Source organism: Astatotilapia calliptera, chromosome 5 (genome assembly GCF_900246225.1).
Source record: "Astatotilapia calliptera chromosome 5, fAstCal1.2, whole genome shotgun sequence".
Lineage (NCBI taxonomy): Eukaryota > Metazoa > Chordata > Actinopteri > Cichliformes > Cichlidae > Astatotilapia > Astatotilapia calliptera.
Window position 1 is genome coordinate 3,800,264 of NC_039306.1, and position 22,762 is coordinate 3,823,025.

At 40.8% G+C, this 22,762-nt stretch overlaps 1 protein-coding gene across 4 annotated transcripts; it reads left to right on the forward strand.

Moving 5' to 3' along the window:
- Positions 1-1,704: 1,704 nt before the first annotated feature.
- Positions 1,705-21,837, forward strand: tmem74b (transmembrane protein 74B). Of its 4 annotated transcripts, none has more exons than XR_003272372.1 (5): positions 1,705-2,605; positions 5,083-5,173; positions 6,777-7,049; positions 8,130-12,670; positions 20,754-21,837. XR_003272372.1 is itself a non-coding variant. In XM_026166708.1 (4 exons), exons 3-4 carry the CDS (start codon positions 6,825-6,827, stop codon positions 8,772-8,774), a joined length of 870 nt encoding a protein of 289 aa, XP_026022493.1. In that variant the 5' UTR covers positions 1,705-2,907; positions 5,083-5,173; positions 6,777-6,824; the 3' UTR covers positions 8,775-9,075. The 4 variants fall into 4 exon arrangements, 2 of the variants coding, with proteins under 2 accessions (XP_026022493.1, XP_026022494.1); XR_003272373.1 differs by lacking the exon at positions 20,754-21,837 and having other exon boundaries at positions 8,130-8,996; positions 12,582-13,707; XM_026166708.1 differs by lacking the exon at positions 20,754-21,837 and having other exon boundaries at positions 1,705-2,907; positions 8,130-9,075.
- Positions 21,838-22,762: the final 925 nt, after the last annotated feature.

A 22,762-nucleotide genomic window follows, 5' to 3' on the forward strand; every position in this document is an offset into this window, starting at 1 on the left:
GGCTGCCCACTCTTTTCTGAACAGGGAAAATTTTGAGTCAACACCAAACCGCACGCTGTGCAGATTTCAGCAGAAATCGAAGAAACTACTGCAAAGAAAAGGAAAGACGGGGGAGAATGTAGTTCTTATGGAGTGAAGCTGGTGGGGGTCTTTTTTTGGGCAGAGGAGAATATAACAACGTGACTCACTTTGAGTCTCAAAGGGGGAAAAAAGTGTATATATTTCCGTGAGATGAACCAGTTCATCAAAGGATGGCTACCAAACAGAAAAGCAGCTGAAATAGCCGTTCAGGCTCTTGTTCTTGAGGTTAACAGTGCTTTGCGCCTTGTTTTTAATTCCATTTATGGTGGTTTCTCTTTGACAGACCTTGACAATCATAAATCTATCTCTTCAAATTCCTGACTGGGTTAAATGTTGCCAAGTTTGTTTTCGTTTGCAAATATTAAGCTAAACTCTTTGAATAAGAGATAAAAGTCTGCGCTTCAATCACATCTTAATCGTTTGATTTAAAATCCACCGTGATTGTGTACAGACGCGAAACTATAAAGACTGTGACTGGATCTCTTTGGCTGTGCCTTGAAATTCTGACAAAGGGCAGCTTTGTATTAAAGTTACTCTAATGGTATTCAGAGAAAACTGCAGCTTGTCTCTCAGAACTCAAACACTGTGAGGAAAAGAAGAAAATCTTAATTCTCCTCATCCTCATGAATGCAATCGTTTTTATCCTGTTAAACTGAACACAAAGACCTGATCTAAAATTAGCCCGGCTCAGTATTTAGGCCACCTCTGTGAAGCTGCCTGAGAGTCATCCTCTCTGTGGTTTGTCTGTGCAGCGTCTCTGACGGGCCACACGTCCCCCCCACCTTACGTCTCCACAAGGTGAGTGCTGATAATTTGCCCGAGGCTGCAGTGAAATGCATCCCGGTCGTCGTGACATGAGATTATTCACCGTCTCACACCCTGCCGGCTCTTTGTTCATGGATGACTTCACACCAGCAGCCAGTGTTTCTTCACTGAGACCGAGCAGGGGGCTCAGAATCTGTTAGAGGAAACCTGTGATGTTTAACATTTTACCTGCCACTGCTGTTCCTTTATGAGGTTCTTTTCACAGTCATGACGCCCTGATCTAAATCACCGCTGTAGGTTCACTTCCACTGCTGGCAGCCATTTATCCAAGATCCAAAAGTCAGGTCTACAGTATACAACGCTGTTAAACAAGGCACAGACTGTATTTATCAGATGGACACAGCTTATGGGTGTGAAAGACTCATCGTGGGAGTGCCTTAAACCTGCATTCTCTGTAATGGCCAGCAGGGGCCGACTGCTCTGACCGTATGGACTTCTATGAGAAAACAGCTCTACTGCTCCCCTGATGTCTGCCCTTTACTGATGAATTAATGGTCTCATCTGAAATTTTCAAGCCTTACTGAAAGACCCAGTGCTGATTTTAAAACTCTGAGGTCTCCATTAGTGTACAGAAGAAGGATGAAACAGGGCGTGGTGCCCTTAGTTTCTTAGGTTGAAAAAACATTCAGCTTGTGACCAAAGAACTCCCACTCTGAACTTGCAGCTTCATAAGGGGCTCTTGAGAGATTGTCTACAGTAAATAATGGTTCTATCAGCCTGCAGGCCAAAAATTACATTTTGGACAAATTTTTCTTTTGGAAATTTTGAGCATCATTTTGGTAGAAATGGATGACATAATAGACATGCTTCCCTTTTTTCTATACAATTTAATACATTTTCCTAGACAATATGTCTTTTGTGGTAAACACACGTATCCTCAGACGTACAAGGATTCAGAGAAAATGCAGAAGGAAGTCCAACATTCGTTTTGTGACTAACTGTCATATAATGTTGTCTTTTCTTCTTGTTTTCCATCAGCCTCAATAACAGAGTTTAGATGTGCTTGACTGGTAAAAATCCTCCCAAAACACAGAAATGTGTGACATCTTTTGAATGTGTAGAAGGTTGTGTGTTGCCTCCGCAGAGATAATACTAAATGAGAAAGAAAAAAAGCAATATTTGTTCAACTGATGCGAGATTTTTGTCGTTTCTTTACTTAAAAAAATAAATAAATTTCTGCCATAAAGGGATTTGGTAAAGACGTAAATTTGACACCAAAATGAAGAAACTTAAATATCCAATGTTAAAAAATTCTTTAACACTAAAATTACTCATGAACTAAGAATATTTTCTTTCAGGGTTTCTGCCAGTTTCAGGTAAAATCACTCCCTGATTTCCTGATTTTGGAGAAGAATCAGATCTGTCAGATCACAAACGCCTCAATTAACAGGCTGCAGTTTGGTTTGGGGGCGCTGTTGCCTCATTAAATTAGGGAAAATGTCGTGAAGTGATGTAGGTCAAAAGGCGCAGAGTGGAGAGGTTCCTGTGACTCCACCACCACCAGCTCAGCTCAGCAGACACCAGCAGGGAAAGCCACGAGCTGGTTTTGCGCATGGTCAGTTTCACCTCAGTCATTTTTTCGCCTCTCTCTCTCCCTCTCTCGCTCTCCGTCCTCTTCACTCATCATCATCCAGCAGCATCCATCTCTCCGGATGTCCACAGCCGTCGGATTCCTGTCTGGTCGCGCCCTGGGCACCAGGTAAGACCCCGCTGTCATCCCCATCACTGCCCGCTCTCAGTGCTCCGGTCCTCTCATCGGTGCCCCTGCAAGTGATCGAGGCTTTTTTTCCTTTCTTTTTGTTTTTTTTTCTCTCGGGTTTCTGGGATGCAGCGCGGGGTGGATGCTGCCTGCCTGGATACTGACTCGTTTCCCGGTGTTTCCCTCCAGAGAAATCCGCACTTGAGTCGCTGCCTGGTTGCATAATTTACCTCTGAATGCGATCATCGCAGACTCGGACTCTCCTTCCTCGTTTGGTCCGTGTTATCTGCCGTCTGCTCGGGGTAATGAAAAGCGTGTCAGTCAGTGTGGTGCTTATCTGCCCTGGTTCATCCTGATATCATCTCCACACACACACACACACACACACACACACACACACACACACACACACACACACACACACACACACACACACACACACACACACACACACAGGCGGAGTGCACTGGTTCAGGTTTTGGCAGCTTGGCGCATCGCAAGGTCACGGTGGTGCTGGAGCACAGCCACAGGGTGGAATGACGGGTTGCTCATGGGCACTCGGGCTCCCAGATGTGATCCATCGAGGCGGGCTCTGATGATAAACGAGAAGTGTGTCAGTGGGCTACTTTAGCCCGGAGCTCCCCGGAGATTACAGACGAGTGATGCGCTGTTTTGTGGAGCAGAAATCACAGCTTGGTGAAAAGGCTGTGCTGTGTTAGAGCAGCCCTGTCTAACATGTGGCCTGCTGTTGGGAAGTCATTCATAATGATGAATAATTGTTAATAAGTTGCTTTGCTGGTCTACAAAGAAGTAATATTTTGCTCATTCGGTTACAAAACACTCCGCGTGGAGATGTTTTCTGCCTTTAAAGAGCCGCTGTGAATATCCCTGCGCGTGTAAGAAGAACAACAGTCAGATTTCATGTTTACATTGCATTTATTTTCTTTAGAGCAGGGGCGTGCCCAGAGCAGGACAATTATACTAGAAGGAAATGGATACAAGCTGTGGTGGATTGTAACTTAGTACATTTACTCAAGTACTTTACTAAAGAATCGTTTTAATGGACGTTGCTCCTTTCTACTTTTACTCCACTGTATTTTGGATGTCAGTATTTTAGTGCTTTTTACTTCATACCATTTATTGTAAAGCATTAATTACTTCATATATTACATATCTAAAAATATCAATATGAATGTGTTATCCTGTGTTAGGGACTGAGTGCTGTGTAGAGGAAATTACATTATTGTGTTTGGGATGTTGAAAATGATGCCGTTGCCCATCAGATGCCTTTGCATCAGTTTTGGCAAAACCACTGGTTTTTTGCTGAGCTGCCTGGAGACACAACACTGGTCCCATTTTATGCTTGAATGATTCATGGGTCAGTGTTAAGTGGCTGAGCAAAAAAAGTTTTTTAAAGCAGCCAAGGTCTAAAGAAAAACTTTGAAAGACTTTCAGAAATTCTGGATCCTTGGAAGCAAAATCTAAAGAAATAAGGGACTAATAAGGTTTAAGACTTGCACAGTATGATTGTAACAGCTGATTATAGCTTTTACTTAAGGAGAACTTCTTTCACCACTTTGAAAAACATTATTAAACATTGCTTAACATGAAACATTGTTTTCTATGCTTGTGGGGCCATTTTTTCTGTAATGTTTTTTACGCTACACTTTATTTTTAATCAAACCCTCTGATTTCCTGTAGGGTCCCTGCCTTGTTTTGTGCCATTCAATTTTAAAAATTCATTAAAACAAAGACTTTAATAGACTATTTAATAGCTTTTATTATCCAGTCATTTTAACTCTCCTGCCCACTTGAGATCAGTTTATCAAATTGGGTTGATTTTGACTATGAACTAAAAGCGTTTTTTATACTCCCACATTGGATCTTCAGACTTGAGCTATCGAGCCTCTTTAATGTTCACACCAGCTTGTGCTTGATAAGGATCACACCCGGGGCTCTGAGGTGTTAACCAGCACAGGCAGACAGTTTCTTCTCTGTGAAACAAAAATAAATAACTCAGTGCATTTTTAACCTCCTAAGACCCGAACTCTTTCACAGCATGCATTTCTAATTTCTCTTTGATATTTGGTCACATTGGGGCCCGATGAATGTAAAAACAGAGAATTACCAGATTTTTTTAACCTTATTTTTGTTTCTAAGAAAAATAAGAGCCACATATGAGGATATTCGTTTAAAGTTTTGATAGAACAGTAGCAGTATAACGTCCTCGTAAGTGGATATCAGGCGCATGTAGAGCAAAATTGAGTATTTTAGTCTAAATAACCAAAAATGTGATGTCCACATATGTGGACGGCAGGTCCTAGGAGGTAAAAGCAATTGTCTCACTTTGTTTAAATTGCTCCCTGCTGTTAACGCATCTCTGTGCACATATATCAGTTTTCACCTTGACCTGGTTTAAAGAGCTTACAATGAATTGAAATCAGCTGCAAACATCTCTCTCTCTTCCTTTACTTTAGGATTTAGCTGGTTTTAACTCTCCATCACCGGGAGAAGTGTCAGCGCGACAGTGATGACAGGGAGAAGAAATGGGAATGAATAACCATGAAGGTGAGACGTGTGTGATTAAATGTGTGATGGATTCCTGTCTGCAGGTGGTGTGGAGACAGCAGGCCTGCAGGATGAATCCCCTCTCAGGTGTGACAAATAGTGCACGATTCTTCTGGTTTCACTGAGGCGGAAGAAGAAGCGAGACGTTTATTTCACTTGAGCAAATGTGAAAACAGTCGAGTAAAAATTTGCATTTGAAAGTAAAAATGTTATTTTAATGCATTTGTGAGACAGACCCATTAAAAGTAATCAAATTATCATAAATCGCTGGAATTAGTTTTGATTAATATATATATGAGTACACAGACGTGTAGTTTTCATTTTGAGCTGATTTGTACTTGTTCTCAGTCACTTCTTGTTATAAATGTCCTAAAAATATGCAAACTCATTGCCTCAGAATAAAATGAAGTAATGTCAGGGATGAGTTTTAACTAACGTGTTTATTTTGAGTCTGCAGCACAGAGCTCAGTAACACAAACTGCCTGGTCAAAAACAATGTCAGCAGTTATTATCCAGTGTTTAATTACTGCAGTTATTAATATGTTTCAGCTGCCAGCAGGTTATGCAATCCTAACTGCTTCTCATTTCTTAAACAACCACGTAGGAAGACACAGCCCATAGTGGAAAACATGTTACTCTGTTTCATGAGGATCAAATTATTGACCTGCATCAAGCAAAGAAAACAACCAAACAGAAACACTGAAGCAACTACAGCTGGTTAAGAACTGTTCAATGTGTTATTAAAACCTGGAAAGATAGAGTTAAACCATCATCTCTGAAGACAGAAGAAATTCAGTTGAATAAAAAGCATTTCTACATGTGCAATCTGAAAAGAGCTCAACCTTAAGAAAACTACCGATCGCTGAGGTGAACCAAGAAAAAGGAGCATAAACACTGAGCGAAGGCTGAGCCATGTAGTCTGCCTTTACAAACATTTATGAAAGAATGGGTCGTTCTGAAGGGTGCACTCAATTCAAGTGTGGCACTCTAACAGGATACCACTGTTGCAGAAAGTCAGTTCATGAAATTTCTTCCTTCATAGAGTTTCCATAATCAGCTGTAAGTGGTATTATTGCAAAGTGGATGCATTCAGGAACCACAGCAGGGATTGGCCAGTACGTACTGACCAAACTTCCTCTGACATCATCATCAGCACAAAATCTGCACTGCTGGGTTTCCACAACACAGCAGCTCCTGTAGGTGTGAGGTGTTGGAGGCCCAGTGCGTTTGTTCATATCGTAGAACAAAGTAGAGGACGTGTGCTTAATATTAGGGTAAACAGGAAGTCAGATTCTTCTTTGAACATTAAAAGTTTAACCAGTTCATCGATGAATTCATGTGTACGTTTATGGAAATTTTACAAAGATTCCTAAAAAATGGGATGGATCTGAAGTAACCCTTTGACAACTTGAGAACCACTTCTGACCATGACTGATAAATAAAGTATAAGGCTACATGTTATTAATGTGAGCCTACGATCAATCCAGTCTTAACCAGAGACACAGAAAATGATTTTTTTTGTAGGTCAAGTCGGGCTCCGTTGGATTATATAACTCCTTTCATATGTGTCATGAATCATATAATATTTAATCTATTTATTCAGTGAGGATAAAGCCGAGTGGAGGTCCAATGAAGACATGAGCACATATCGATGGAGTCCTCTTTCAACACCGTAGAGCTCCGGGAGCTGCGAGGGAGTGGAGCCCGGCGAGGCCCGTCTCCGACACCGACTTCAGCACCCTGGACAGCAGCAACGCTGGGCTGCTCCGCCCGGGGCTTTGAGAACGCCTCCTACGAGCAGGATGAGGAGCAGGACCTCCGTCAGCAGGAGCAACAGCCGACGAGTTATCCGCCTTCCACATCAGGAAACAGTAAGGTGAGCGCGGTGGGGTTTGGTGGTTGTGGCAGACATTTGTTTTGGATGTTTTTAAAGCAGTCGCTTAAAACAGTCCTTATGTGACCTCGGCAGATTCGGGTTACAGAGCGAACCCCGTAGCCAAAAGTGATGTAACCTTCCAAATCTAACCTGAGCCAGAAATCCAGCTTCACAGGCATCTCTTTGGAAGATGAACCCTGTGAGAAGAGACAAACACACGCTGGCGTACAGCTGCGGGCCTGGAAAAAGAACTTGTCCAGGGTTTTCTGGCATGTTTGTCTTCAGGAAACAAACAGATTTAAGCTTCCTTCTTAATTGGAAAATGGCTTTGTACTGATTGCTGTTTAGATGCCTTTGGGGTGACATCACTCTCCCGCCCGGGCTTTTATTTTGTTTGTGCTGTTTGTTAGACTGTCACGACTCCACGGAGCTCATCTGTATCTGTACAGCTTTTACTGACACACGTCGGCGACATTCATCAGTAACAGGTCGTCGCGCCGACGCATTTTCTCCTCTTTGGATGTGATCTCACTGCTTTCTGTGAACGCTGACCTCAGCGCTGTGCTCTGGCTTGTTTATCTCATCCTTCTTTCTTTCTTTCCTTGTGTTTTCTTCTTCTAATTCTTTCCTCCCTCTCCACTTCATTCCTTGCTTCTTTTCTTTCTTTCTCAAATTCTCTTTCTTGTGTCACATCTTTACTTTCTTTTATCTTCATATTCCTTCTTTTCTTTACTCTTTCCATTGTTTCCTCCTTTCCCTACTTCCTTTTTTATTTGACCCTTTTTTCTTTCATTTTTCTTTTTGTCTTCACCTGTCTGTTGTTCCTACCTTCCTTTTTTCCCTTCATTCTTTCCTCCCTCTCCCTATCTCCCTTTATTCCTTCCTTCTTTCGGTTCCTGCTCCCTTTCCCTCTGTTTCTTCACTTCATTCGCTCCTTCTTTCCTTGTGCTTTTATTAATGATTTTATCTGTTCTGTCTTTTCCTTAACCCCTTCATTCCCCCCTTTTTCTGTTCTTATTTCTATATTTTTCTTTCCTCTATTCTCTTCTTTCCTTGTTTCCTTCCTCCCTTTCTCACTAGCATCATCGTCAGGAGATCTCACCACAGTCGTATGATGAGGAGGAAGGCGGGGGTGGAGCAGGTGGAGGTCAGGAGGACGGTCAGGACTTCACTGAATTTCGCCCCGTTGATGACCACTCGGCAGACTATGGCTTCATCTTGGCGCTGGTGTTCCTCGTGAGTGGGATCGTCCTTGTGGTAATCGCCTACACCATCCCACGGGAGCCCAAAGTCGACCCTGACTCAGTTTCGGCTCGACAGATGGAGAAGCTGGAGATGTACTACGCCCAGCTTGGCTCCCACCTGGATAAGTGCATCATCGCGGGCCTGGGCCTGCTGACCCTGGGAGGGATGTTCCTGTCCGTGCTGCTCATGGTGTCCATCTGCCGGGGCGAGATGTACCGACGCAGGGCGGCATTCGTTCGACCCAAGAGGACTTACGGCTCCATCAACCTGAGGATGAAGCAGCTGGCGACTGGAGAGGCAAGGTTAGGTGAGGGCGGGGATGGAGGCGAGGAGGTTTTGGTGGAATGCGCAGAGACGCGGAATAACGTACAGCCAGAGCCGAGCCGGGACTCTAAATCAGTACCGGGACCAAGCAAAAACCCTCCTCCTTCTCTTCCTGCTGCTTCTTCTTCTGCTGCTGCTGCACGTGGAGTCAACTAGCTCCACCCTCTGCCTTCCTCTGCGCGATCCCCCAGGTGCATTATGGGGATGCAGGTCGCCCGTTTGTGCCGAGGGGAGAACCCCATCTTAAGCAAGAGACTTCCTGCCGGAGCTGTTACCCGGCATGTAGGGATGAACTGAGCTTAAGGGATATTTATTCTGACCAATCACAAGGGATGTATGACTTTACAACAGAGGGCTCAACTGGGTGGAAGACGAGAGGTAAGCCTGTGGCAATGTGGATAAGAGCACATGTGGACATGAACGGATGCATATCAAAGATTAAAATGAAGATTTTGAATCCTAGTATGTTAATCAGATTCATACAATATAAAGCACATTATGATATAAAGCACCGCAGAAAGTAAGATTAACATTTTATTGTGAAAATTCTTTACTGATGCTGAAAGGAAGTTCGGTAATTAAATCTAGCCATATTTTAAGCCCTAACCAGCAGGTTCACCTTAACACACTCACACTAAATACTCGGCTTGCAACGCTGCTGTGAATAGCACTATAACAGACTTCACAGTAAATTACTGTAAAAGAAAGAGCAACTCGCAGTCATACAAAAAACAGAGGCAACAGTTTTGAAAGCTTGGCGACGTTCACCTCCAGCCATTAATGCAGAAGGTTAACTGCAGAAAACCCTAAAAAAAAGCTTAAAATGTTCAGTTTAAATCTGCATTAAGCAAAATAAGTGACTGATTAAAAAGATGGAACAGAGCTCGCTTGGCTCCTTTTAGCTGCTTGTTTTGTTTTTCTGGCCGCACAGACAGATGTGGTTTAATGTTGGGAGGTGGATTCAAGCTGGAAAAGGTCTCAATTCGTTCCATCTGATATTTCTGTGACTTTTTTGCAGTAAAACTGTCTTTGCTTACTTGTAATATAAATTTATTATCATATAATTGCTGATTTTTGTGCCCACATGATTAATGGGACCTTGTTGGAGTTTGTTTTTGATCTTTTTTAGTTGCTAAAAGCTCCACTGTGTTCCCACTTCATCCCGTTTGATGTTTGCCTTTTTTTCTCTATAATGCCAGCCTGCTGGGGCTGATCAGAGTTGTAGAGTAGCATTATGATTCATTTCTGCTTGTGTTTGTGATTATTTTTTCCTCCATTATTCCCTCTCTTTATCTTAGTACCTTGTTCTTTTGCTGCTCGTCACTGCCCTGTGGTCGCCAGCTCACCTCTGGCTTTGTCTATCAGGGTTTTGACAAACACCTAAACAAGAAGAAATCTTTTACAAAGCTCAGAAAATCTAAGAGGAGCTGCAGATTTAGCTAATAATGGATCTGACGCTGCAAGCTTTCTTAAATTTTCAGTTAATTTGTTGTAAAGGTGTCGGGTGAAATGCTCATGTTCAGATGATAAAAAGAAAGTTTTTCTTAAAATCACAGATTCCTCACAGCTGTTTGTGTCTTTGTTGATATTCTGCCAGCAGATTTTTAGCAGAGGCAGGAAAAAACCTCCACGGGGAACTTTTAAGCCATCAAATATTGATTCTCTTATTGGCCTCAAACGTCCAGAATCCATCTGTCTATAACCACACAGCACATGCTGCTGCTGCTTTCTCTCACTGTAAGTACAGAAAATGGCAGCCCAGTGAGAAATACTCTGTGCATGGTCTGTCTTTAACTCACCAGCTTAAAAGCTGATTATGCCCCCTTGTGGTCAGAAATTGCTTAATGCAGCTTTAACGTTTGGCTGGCTGCAGCGAGAGCTAAGAGGTAACGATGAGAGGTGTTAGCCTGGCAGGTGCAGAAGTGATACACGTTACCCAGAAAGCATTGCTCCAGGCGTCAAAGAGCATAGTTGTCTGTAATGATTTCTTTTATTTTCTTATTTTTCTCTTTGACAAACAGTTTCTGAGCAGATCTTGGTTGGAAATCACGGCTGTTTTATCACAGCAGACACTAGATGAAGAACACAGTTTGTTTGTTGTTGTTTTGTTTTTGTTTGTTTTGTTTTATCACAGAAGCATTTCAAAATCAAAATTTTAAGCCACAACAATGAGTAATTTAACAGGGGTCACATTCATTTTTGCAAGCGACAGAACCAAAAAAGAAAGTGTGTAAAAATCGACTTCTCCAACAAGCCTGTTTTACATAAAAAGTGTCAGTGAATGCAGCATCAACAATAAGTATTGTGTCACATATCTGGTGTCTCGTGCTGCATCATCCAAAACTGTTGCCTCATGGTTACTGATCAGCATTTTCTGTGAGCATCAGCTTCCACAGCAGAGACTCCATCAGAGAGGGAAACTTCATCTATAAGCAGCAGCTGCTTCTCCAGAACTTGAAGTCATATTTATATAAAACTACCCTGTGCTACACGCTAGACTTACATAGACTTTATGGTTTGTATCATTTGAAAGTGCGCATGAACTTTTTTCGACTGAGCAGTTTTTATGATCAGTGGTGGACAAACACTTCAGATCTTTACTTAAGAAAAAGTACTAAACACAAGAAAGAAGTCCTGCGTTAACTCGAAGGGGACCTGTTGTAAATCCTTATTTTCTGTCATATATCCTGTTACAGTGATGGAAAGTCACAATACTCAGCTTTGGTTTGTATGAAGTCACAAAGAAAGGAAATCCTTCATATGGTCTTTTCATTCAGAGAGCACAGAAGCCCCGCCCACCTGCCTTTAAATATATTCTATTTTCAAGGCAACATCCAGTTTAAAATAAGTAAGGATTATTTTGAACTTTAAATCATGCAAAGCTATTTTGGCAGAGAACAAAAATATGAAGCAGGATGTGAGCAGAATTGGCTCCCTTGATAGTAATTGTGCACATTTTTGCAAACTTCACGCTGATTACAAAGCACAGATCCATTGTTTCATTTGGACATTTAGACAACCGAGAGTAATGTTGGTGTTAAAGAGAGTGAGTGTTTATTTTATCGAGTAAAAACTGTAGGAGAAAAAATGCTAATAAAACAATTTAAAGGACATGGGGCAAAAATAATTAACTTCTATAACTTAATGTTTGAGCTCTACTTGTGTTTAATTTATAATGATCCCTATAAACAGATTCTGTATGAGTATGAAGACATTTTTGGGACAGGAAGCCTTTTGGTTTCTGTTTGTACTCCAGGCTTTGGATAGATGCGGGTAAACAGTTCATGTAGAGAGGAAATGCAGGATTACATTTGTCAAAGTATATTAGATAACCATTGTGTAGTATCTTATGACAGTTTTTTATTAATTATAAAAAAGTTACAAATGGAAATCGTGGCCTGGCTGGTACCACAAAATTAGCCATTATACCCATTGGCTAAGTTATCAGACATCCCAGTGGGTTCCCAGAATTAATTACTTGTGCCTACACAATTTCCATCCATCCCCTTATCCAATTCAGGGGCACAGGGAAGCCGGAGCCTATGTATTTAGTTACACTCCACCACTGATTATAATCCGAACGTCTATGAAAGAGTCAAAAGCCTAAAATGGGTAAAAAGCTGATTTCATCTTAAAGAAGAAACATTAAAGTGACTTGTGGATGTTTTTGAGTGGATTGAACCTTTAATGACATCACTTATTTGTATAATATGTACACTGATGTTATTTATGTCATGTAAGGATACGATATGCCTTAACAAGTAAACACCGGCACTGTACATTGTGTATACACTGATATTATTATGCTAACGTATTACGGTCTGTATAGTGAGCCAGTTAGCCAAGGGTAATGTAGCCACACACACACACACACACACACACACACATGCACACATTATTGAGTCCAGCTTGCAGTGGCGCACACACTGATACTAATCTCAGCTGTTTTTTGACGTTTTACAGTTTTCTTTCACAAATACTGTAAATATAACCTGCAGACATGCAGGATGTGGAGGACCTTCAGAAACTTCTGCTCCAGAAACACGACGCAGGTATGCAAAAGTATAAAAAAAAACAACGAGTCACAGCGAACCAAGTTCTTTCTTTCATAAACATCACACAAACTGCTGAGTAACCCTGCGAGGCCTAAACCATCACAGGATCAGAGGTTTGGTCGAATCCTAACAGAAAAAATGACTTTTGGGTCCTCTGTTATTGTTAGGTCTCATAACATAAAGCGCCTTGAGGCAATTATTGTTGTGATTGGTCGCGATAAAAATAAAATTGAAATGGAAATGTGACTAGTTCGCAAAGTGTGTTAGCAGAATTATTAAACTTTTCATTCGACTGTGAAGATATCAGAGAACGATTTTAAAGTGAAAGTCCCATTGTTGATGGCACAGACTTAGGGGTAATTATTAGTGATGATGGCTTTAACGTCACAGACAAACGGTCTTACGGCCGATCAGCTGGTGTGAAGGTCGTTTGAGCCTTAAAATGTCAGAAAAAACTAAAATTGATTTTTTTTTCTCCCACTGACAATAAAAAAATGTTCTAGACATATATTTATCACTTTTAAATATCCCTACTATGATCACACTTTGGAAACAAAGAATTTGAGGACATCAACAATGACCATAACTTTATTGTTATTTAACTAACGATAAAATATTTCTGCTTTCAATGAGTCTTCTGATTATTTTAGTAATAAAACATTTAACATAAGAAAAAAAAGGCCAATAAATATACAAAAGCATGAGCTTCAAATATATTGAATCTATCAACACTAATGTAATTATAAACATTGATAGTGTAAGCAATGATTAAAAAGTAAAACAAAGACATAAAGAAATATTTTAACTTTACATGAATTATTATATTTATTAATTACAAACAGCAAATGTTTGATGACACAAATATTCAAACCTGTTAAAGGTTTTTATTTATTTATAGTGTTATTGTTATTTTACCAGGAGCTGCATCCAGGTAGAGACCAGGCTAACGGTGTGCAGCGTGTAACCTCATTCGCTGCAGGTTAACATTTATAAACAGAGGGTCACAGATTTGGTCCTTGCCCCCCCCCCCCCCCCCCCCCACACACACACACACACACACCCCCCGCTGAAGTGTCCTTGAGTAAAACAAAACCTGAGATCTTTGCCGCCTTCATGTGAGGGGGCTTCATGGCTAACATCGGGACACACGTGAGGGAACGATTCCCATGTTTTCAGCAGCTGTCGTCCTTCGCTGCTGCTGAAAGCTGCCCTGCTTCCTTCTCACCGCCGCAGTCAGTGTGTGATCACACCAAGCTCACTGTGACAGAGGAGGAGAACTGGAGGTTCACTCAAACTTTACAGGCACGCTTTTAGCCAAACGTGTTTCTGCTGGATTAGTCACGCTGGCTGTGATGGAGGTTCAGAACAAATCTGAGTCATGATGCACTGATCCGACCGACACAGCTGATGCTGTCTGGTGTTGAGAGCAGTAGTCCATTAAAAAGCTGCTCCTTCAACAGTAATTTTCTCACTTTCCCAAGCTGCAAACATGTTGGCTGCGAGCACAACCAAAGACACACAAAAGGCTGACATAGCGCTGAAAAATATGTTCCAGTAACTGTAAAAGTCAGAAACACCTTTCTCGGGCACATTTTCAGCATCTGCTACTTTTACATCACACTCCAGAAGTCCTGAACTTTTCCCTCAGCCAAAAGCAGGTTTTGGAATATTGGAGACGCTCTGTGGGATATATAAGTTCATGATAGTTTGATCACTTACTTACTGCAATAAAATAAAACATGAAAATGAAATGACAAATCAAACTTCTTCTCAAGTTCTTCTGCAATCATCCACGGAGTGCTGCAGCATCCCCAGCACTCCTTTCCACAGGTTCTGAATCCTGTTTAGCCTCATCGACATTAACAAGAGACATGAATTTAAAATAAAACCTTAAAAAAAGACAGAAGAAGCAGAAGTGCAAAAATGTCAAAGTCGTTCCAGGTTTTCAGACTCTTTCCTGTTGCACTGGATTCAGAAACAGTAGAAACGCCAACATGGAGATAAAGTTTCAGGCTGAGATGCTTTAGCGTCATGCTAGTAGAAGTGAGGATTGCAAAGGTCAAAGTGTCACTTCATTGTCATCGTGTTGCTTTGGAAACAGGCTGAAGCTATCCTATTCATGTGTGGATGAAGTAGAGAGGAGTGAAGGAGGGGAGGAGATGTGGGCGAGGCGGTGGGATGCAGCCGAGTCGCCGGGTGACGTGAGGTGATTCTTGAAGAGGCGGATTTTCAGCTTAGCGGGGAAGACGAGGAGTGACTCTGCATGAATACTTTGAATGACACATTGATGTTTCCCCGCTGGCCTCTGGGCAGCCAGAAATAAAAAGACAAGGCTTAAGGTTTTAACAAGGTTGGAAAAAAACAAGTCTGAACCTGGTTCTCTTTGGGGGAGAAACAGATTAGGCCTGTGGACCCTGCAGGTCCATGTTAGTGGGGAGAAACAACATCACAGAAGGAACGATTGTTGGTGCTCGGTCACTTCACACAGGTTGGATGCACAGAGCTGGAAGAAAAGGGCTTGAAAGGGTCTTTAGTTCAGTTATGTGGATGGATGCAGTCAGGTGAGGAGGACACAGAAAGAATGAGGATTACACTTCGAAAAGCTCATTCAGATGGGAGGAGGGGGGCACGCATGAGAGTATTTTTTCAAAACTTCAGTCTTAGAGCTCATATTGGTTTGAATTTGATCAACTACATGTGAAAATGTGTGAAAATGGTAGAAAACCAGCAGAAATTCAGAAATGTAATCATCACTGAGCTGCACTCTGAGTGTGTTTGTAATGTCAGTCGCAGGTTGCACAGAATTCAGAGTCCAAATAACATGTTTCATACATGAGACAAAGAAAAGACTGCTGTGGATTTTTGTTCTGCCAGATTTTGGTTTTGCAAATAAAAATAAATATCTGAGCTGCTGGAAGCTTTGAAAAATGCCAAGTTTAAAACAGATTTGCAGAAACCAAACGAACGCTTGAGCTTCTCCTCACATCCTTTAATGCTGGCTAAATTTGTTTGTGCTGTTGTCGCTTTCTTTTGACAGCCAAAGTTGTGAGCTCATCAGGAAACTGTCTGCACTGGTTTAAGATCAATTGAGAAGTAGGGTCATTTTCCTCACAGGTGCAATCAAAGTATAGAGGGCGTTGCCCCTGCTGGTCATTAGCAGGAATACAGCTTTGAGGCTCTTCCACACCAGCTTCATTATTCAGACCTGAAGGCGGGCATTATGAAGTCTGCGATGAGGACGTAGGTGAGCTGTTTGTGAATATGCAGAAGAGTCATGAGTGAGAAACACTCACTGTCTTCGTTTGCTAAAGTGACTCATAGGTCTGCATATATTTATTAGCTGCACTCCTGCCCTGACGGCATTACTACAGCGCCGCTGCACTCACAAAGGGTGAAGAGTGAGGTCACAGTTAAATGCACAAATGGATTTTATAATTAAGCAGATGTAAACAGATGGAGGATGTGAGCGTCTGAAAAGTGTGAAACTATGTTTCTGTGTTTCACTTCCTCTGTGACATCCTTGAATGTCAAGAACTTTGACCGAAGACACGAGAGAAAATCAATCTTTATTCCGCGGGCACCGCCATGACTCGGTTGCCATGGAAATAGTCTATTTATATCAAAGGACTGTTGGTAGAGCAGCTCTCGGATGTCATGAAAAGTCCTTGTGAGGACATGATAGAGGAGACAGTGTCTCAGAGTCTCCTGAAACCTCTGGCTAGGACGAGATGCACACTCAGCCTTTGTGGGAATAAATAAATTACACATTTTCCAAGAATCAGAGCGTTAATTCACTCCAGGCTAAGAGGAGAGTTTAGCTGAGTAGTCAGAACTTTAAATGCATGAGGATAAAACCGACAAAAAACTCTGCTGGGCTGAATGAATAAAATATTAGCAGCTAGACTTTCTTAAATTTCCTTTTATTGGCATCTGAGACATACTCAGTAGATTCTAAAAAATGAATAAAAATGTAATACTCCTTGCACAACAGAGAAAATATGATGATATTAAGTCTCTTTATCTGGTTTTATGGGATATAAACAGAAGGTTTAATGTTTCCCTGATTCACTGAGTGCAACTTGGCAAACCAGCACCAAGAAATATTTGCAGAATAACCTGTGAGCTTTAAGTTTTTTGCTTTGTTCTCATTGATGTAAAGACAAGTACTGGATAAACGTGCCACTGTAGAAATGATACCCTAATTTCATTTCATGGAAGAGAAGGGTTTACCAGCTTGTTTCTGGATTTTAGGTTTTGAAAATCGAGCGTGAGCGTTTTGGCCGTCACCATGTTGGTCTTTCCGAAGCAAAGGTTGGACGACCTGTAACCTGCATCATAATATTTGTCTGATAATTGCACTAAAATGCTCCAACAAGGCGTTGAGGTCCAGTTCAGTGACTTGAATTTGAGAAGGTGGAGCCAGCACAGCTAACAGCTGCAGGTGTAAGCACGAGTCAGTCAAAGCAGCCACATTATGAATGAAGACAAACGTCCACAGAGGCCAAAACAATTTTAGCATCAGGCTGTAAACATTTTATTTCTGCTGTAAAGTCGGAGATTTTAACAGAGTCTGTGGGGACTGACTCACGTTCATAGTCAGCCTCAAATGGACATTCAGAAGAACGGCAGGTTGTTTGTTTGTTTACACATTTGCATTGGTTTCATTTTTCAGCCGCTTGATTGGAAATCAAGGTGATTATGTACAGAAACATTCATGTGTGTTTTTAGAAGTCGCTGCCAATCGACCCACTTTGTTTTTTAACCAAAACAAGGTGTTAAATGTATTTTCTAATCTCACCTTTTATAGGCTTGAATCAGGAAATGTAAATGAACCTTGTTCAGTCAGGGTCAGTCGCTATATTTATCAGCATGGCTCTGTTCCACACAGACACAGAACAGAGAAGGCATCATTGGCGGTAGAGTTTTACACCGATTAAGTCAGAAAGAGAAAAACAAGTGGGAGGAGGTGGGTTGCAAAGCAGCTTACAGTAGCATTTCAGGTATGGGAAGGTTAAAGCAGCCTGAACAACCCGCCCTTTCTGTGATTTGCTAATTTGCTCTTCAAATCAATTCCAAATTAAAGTCGCCACTCTGCAGTCATCATGAAATGCTTCGGGACTTATTTTTGGGGGAATTCCTAAAATAGGTGTAATTTCAGTGCTCTATGGGACACAAAACAGGTTAAAACTTTCCCTGGAAGTTGAATTTCTACCATCAGAGTTCTCTCAGAGAGCTCAGGAGTCTTTGGTGCCGGGTGTTTCTCTTTGATAACGGCCCTGGTATCAGCTTAAATATGACGAGGTGAATGCTAGCGGACAGTTATCAGGCACAATTTGACTTCGCTCTGCTCTATGTTTTTAAAAATATCTGCATGCACCTGCACCCCCCACTTCATCTAGTGCATATCTTTATTTTCCTTCCTTCCTAGTTTAAAGCAGAAATATCAGAGCTAAAACGAACAAAAACAATCTGGTTGCACAAAAAGAGAAAAAAACGTCCTCACCCTCCCTCATTTCTCCACACTGAGTGGTCAGAGGTCAAAGTTCAGACACAGCACAGCATTCTCACAGCTGTTTGGGATTCAGAACGATGCTCAAGGACACTTCAGCAGCACACAGGGTTGTGACCCTGATTTGATTCTCATTAATCACAACACGTCCCGGCGCCTCAGAAAAAATCCACCGCAGGTCGCTGTGACAACAAGCTCCTGGTTAAAACAGAAATGTAAGCGTTCTGAAAGGTCCTTCCTTCTGCAGGCTGCGGCTCGATGTTTCCCTTTATGTACAAATGTGACAAACAACAGTAGCATTTCACTCTGAGACTCAATGAATGTACAAACTAATACTGTAACGCTGGAGCTGGTGCATCGCGGCAGAGTCGCCCAATCTCATGATCTCTGTCGTTCACACGCGAGCCAGTTTGGTGTAAACAGTCACATGACTTCAGTATAAAGTACTTTTTTTTTCTTCTTCTCTGAAACATGCAGAGGTAATAGATGTATATTTGATTAGATAAAGTGATATTTCACACCGGTGGAAAGTTTTTTGGACGATCTTCAGTGTCAGTCAGCTTCCATGAAGCTGAAATGATAAAGGATTCATGTTGTTTTTGCCTGATTTGATGGATCTTTGATTGAGATATATACACATAGGCTTTAAAGTCAGATAACTCCAAGGCATTGTCCTCTAAATAACAAATGAAATGCCTTTATGCTCACAGCATGGTCATGTTTAATCTAAAGAAAGTTCCTATCATGACCAAACCATGAGAATAAAAACGTTTTAAGAGAGTTTAATTTTGGAGCCTTAAAACAGGGATGTCAAACGTACCAAACAACAAGAGCCAGAACTGGCCCGTCAAAGGTCCAGCCCGGCGTGCTTTGCAGAGAAGAAGGGCTCAAATTTAACTTTTCATTAAGTAAGAATCACAAGACTCCAAACTGTTATTGTCTCCTGAGCCTGAGGTCCTACTGACAAAGGCTTGAACCTCAGGCTGCCACATCCCAATAAAAGTAACAGAAAAAGCATTAAATAACAGAAAAGTTTGTTTTTTCTTTATAGATGAACCATATCAAATATCATTTGTCTCCATTAAAGAGAAATCAGAAATTATCTGTGATATAACAGAAAATTTCTCTTTTCTTAAATCAGGAAACAAAGTCTGGCTAATGTCAGTACTTTTTTGTGATTTTATGGATCCATTTCTTATAGTGTGGATTAAAGCCTGAGTGGACATGCTGATGGGATTCTTTGAGTTATCACTGCACTTTTCTCTGAGTTTATTACATTCAAATGAGTTTGACGTTCCTGCTTTAAAAGAAGTAAACATGGAAACCATCTGAGGTCACGTTGCCTCGAATCGTGTCAGCAGCAACATTTTCAGACGTTACATAAAAAGTAGAAATAAAAGAGTGAGCGATGCCCCCGAGGCAGCCTCTGTTTACAGCTGACTGTTCAGTAATTTAGATTAAAAAAAATAAACATTTCTGTCCAAGTGAAATATCGCTTTATGAAAGCAGAATGAAGGGATGCATATTAAGGTCTAAGAAGTGTACAAAAACTATGAAAAATATTATGTGGCCTGAGAAAGAAGTTTTGTGTTTGTCTGTGAGTCTTTTGCAATGAATATATGACAATGAAAGTAAAGTTTAGTACAAAATATAGCAAAAAAAAAAAAAAAAAGAATTTAAAGGGATATATCACTTTGATTTTAAGGTGGAATTTTAGTTATGTTATATTATAAATTAATGGAAACGTTTATAGATTACAGATTATTATAAATAGCAGAAAGTAAAATAAAAAAACTCTCTGTTGATATTTGAGTCTTATAATGATTGTATTACTTGAGAAAGGTGACATAGCCCTTTAACCTGAGCGAAAACCAGGATTACAGAGCAGGCGGTGTGTGAGATAATGCTGGTTTATTACTCCAAGTATAAAATAGTCACATTTATTGTTATATTCATGAATTTAAGAGAACTACATTTATCTCTTCACTCTTGGTGCTAAGTTGCAAATATCTGTGTAAAAATCATCTTAAAGTTGTTTACTTGTTACAAAAGAAGAACAGAGCTCTGTCTTCATGAAAACCTGGTCAAATAAATCTCGATATTACTCGACTCAGTAGCTCCTCCTGTATTTTCTGTGAACTTTACTTATCAGAAGGCCAGACGCATAAAAGTTGCACAATCAGACTGTTCTGGATTGAGCACTCCGCTTTCTTGAGCAAACTTTGCAGCACCACCATTTCAGAGTTGATGGTCTCATTACAGTTTTCATTAGATGTTTCTCAGTGAGATCAACAAATTGCTGTTCTTCATTGGTGTTTACTTACCTGCCAAAATAACTCGAGAATTTACAGAGAATTTAAATGCAAAGGTTGAATTACGGAAGCGCCTACAGTTAAAGACCAGAGTGCAAATTATGCTTGTGTACATGCATGAAATTTCACAGTAATTAAGACTTTAGAGAGCGGGACCGTGCATGCACAGAGCTTTATAAGCTGTGTACAGACACAGATTTTGTCACAGACTTTTATGAATGTGGCTCAGGAATCTGTTTGCTGTTTTCCTTTTCTCTAGTTTCTCCAGTTTGTGGAAATTCAGAAACAGCAGGAAATCATCCTTTTATGATGCTTGTTTTCCCTTTAACTTCAACCAGCGGTCATTAAGAGGGAGCCATTCGAATTACAGGGTAGTTATGATGCTTCAGTTGCCCCCAAAACAGGCCTGAGCTCCTGATAAAGCAACCATCTTCAACCAGATCAGGATAATTAAAGGCTGGTTTTATTTGTAACAGCATTCATGTGATGTATTCTGTGTGAACCTGGTGTCTCACAAATGTTTCTCAGTGTTTCCTTTTTAACTTTAGTCCTACATAAAATGCTGCTAACTGTTGTATGTTTTTCCAAGTTTGAATCCTTGCAAAGGATCGTTACTGCAGGTAATTACTGTAGAGGATTCAGATGCTCTTTAAAATATACATCAGCTTCTTTCTGTCTAAAGAGGAAGTTTTAAGGACTTTGTATGATTTTTACAAGAAACCAAACCTCAGTCCCACAAAGAGTGAAGAGGATTTTCTTACCTTTGTTTTTTTTTTTTAATTTCATCCAATAATAAATATTAGATTGCATATTTGCTGATATTATCGTCCCGCCTAAGAACAATCTAAATTGCTCGAGCTGCACAGACACCTGTTTTGCTCACTGATGTATTGAATGAAGAGCACAGAGGATTTTGTACAGTCTCAAACCGAGTTGTGTTGTTAAAGCTCTACCATGACCAGTGTTTATTAGTGAGAGTTGTTCATTACCATTTTATAAATCTTAAAAATTCTGAAATCCTGATTCACGACTTTCTGTGAATGCGTTTGAATGTAACAGTTTCAAATGTAACTGATTTCAGCAAATATATTCTCACTCCAGCGATAACTACAAATATATCTGCCATCTCCTGTTTTTGCTCTTCACTTGGTTTTAAAAGACGCTGCGTTGTGCGCTTCAGGAGGCCAGTGAATCTGCATGTTATTAATGTGTGACGCTCTAAAGGTCCGATGCCTTGTTCCTGTACATACTGAAGAGCCATGTCCTGTATGTAACGACGATGCTGGTTTTTAAGTCTGATTTTGTTAACGTGACCAATAAAATTGCTGTTGTTTTTAATGCAGGCTGCTGCTCTCTGTGTTTATTTAGCAGTTCAACTTCTGCTGGACCTTATTTGCATTTCATCAGGTTCAGAGGTGAGACAAACATCCTGCACATTAAGCTCCCACGCTGTGGCAGCAGTGCAACCTGGTGTTACTGCACAATCAGAGGGAGGCTTCCTCTGTCTCCGGGTTAAACTTAGAAAACTTTTTCCAACTTCAATTCAACTTATTTAAATCAAACATAACAACAACCTTACACACTGGTGAGTACCAGATATAGACTGCATGTGAAAGATGGATGAAGACACCATGATGCATCCACACGGTTTGTGAAATCCTGTCTTGGATGTTTTGTCAGTTACTATCACATAGTTCTGAAATCAGACCTGATGAGGGCTTGAGCTGTCCCTGAGTAAGAGTAAACCCCGCTTTCTACTCGTTTTTTACTTTAAGACCATGATTTGCTAAATTTGCATGATTGCATTCAATAGGATAGGACAGAAGAAACGATAGGAAAATCTGAAAAGCCCCCTGCTGACCATCAGAAAGAATCTCAGTTTAAGGCAGCTATGCACCACCTTCACTTTTCTAACCTGGAAGCTGTGGCCAAGGCTGTTTAATAGTCACGGATTAATAAAATCCCCAAATTTTACTGACTAAAACTGAGGTATGAGATGAATGAGCTGAGGTGAAGCCTGGCAGACAGCTATCAGCTAGCTGCCTGTGTGAGCATGTGCAGTGCAAACGTTCAAGTCCTTATAAAATTCAAATGGGTGGCTGACTTGTTAAGAATGTCAAAATAAAATAATTGTGACTCATACAGTTGTCAGGTTGTTAGAAAATAGTTATAGACACTGAAGCACTTTTATGAACCTGATTATTTCTGCTGTAGGGTTCGATGTTTTAATATGGGAGTTTGCTGGGACTGACCTGCTTTTACAGCCAG

What these genes read in the sequence shown, in the direction of transcription:
- tmem74b (XM_026166708.1), top strand. Translation starts at nt 6,825, where the DNA reads ATGGAGTCCTCTTTCAACACCGTAGAGCTCCGGGAGCTGCGAGGGAGT. An exon ending in CCACATCAGGAAACAGTAAG is followed by an intron (nt 7,050 to 8,129) that starts GTGAGCGCGGTG and finishes CTTTCTCACTAG; the next exon opens with CATCATCGTCAGGAGATCTC.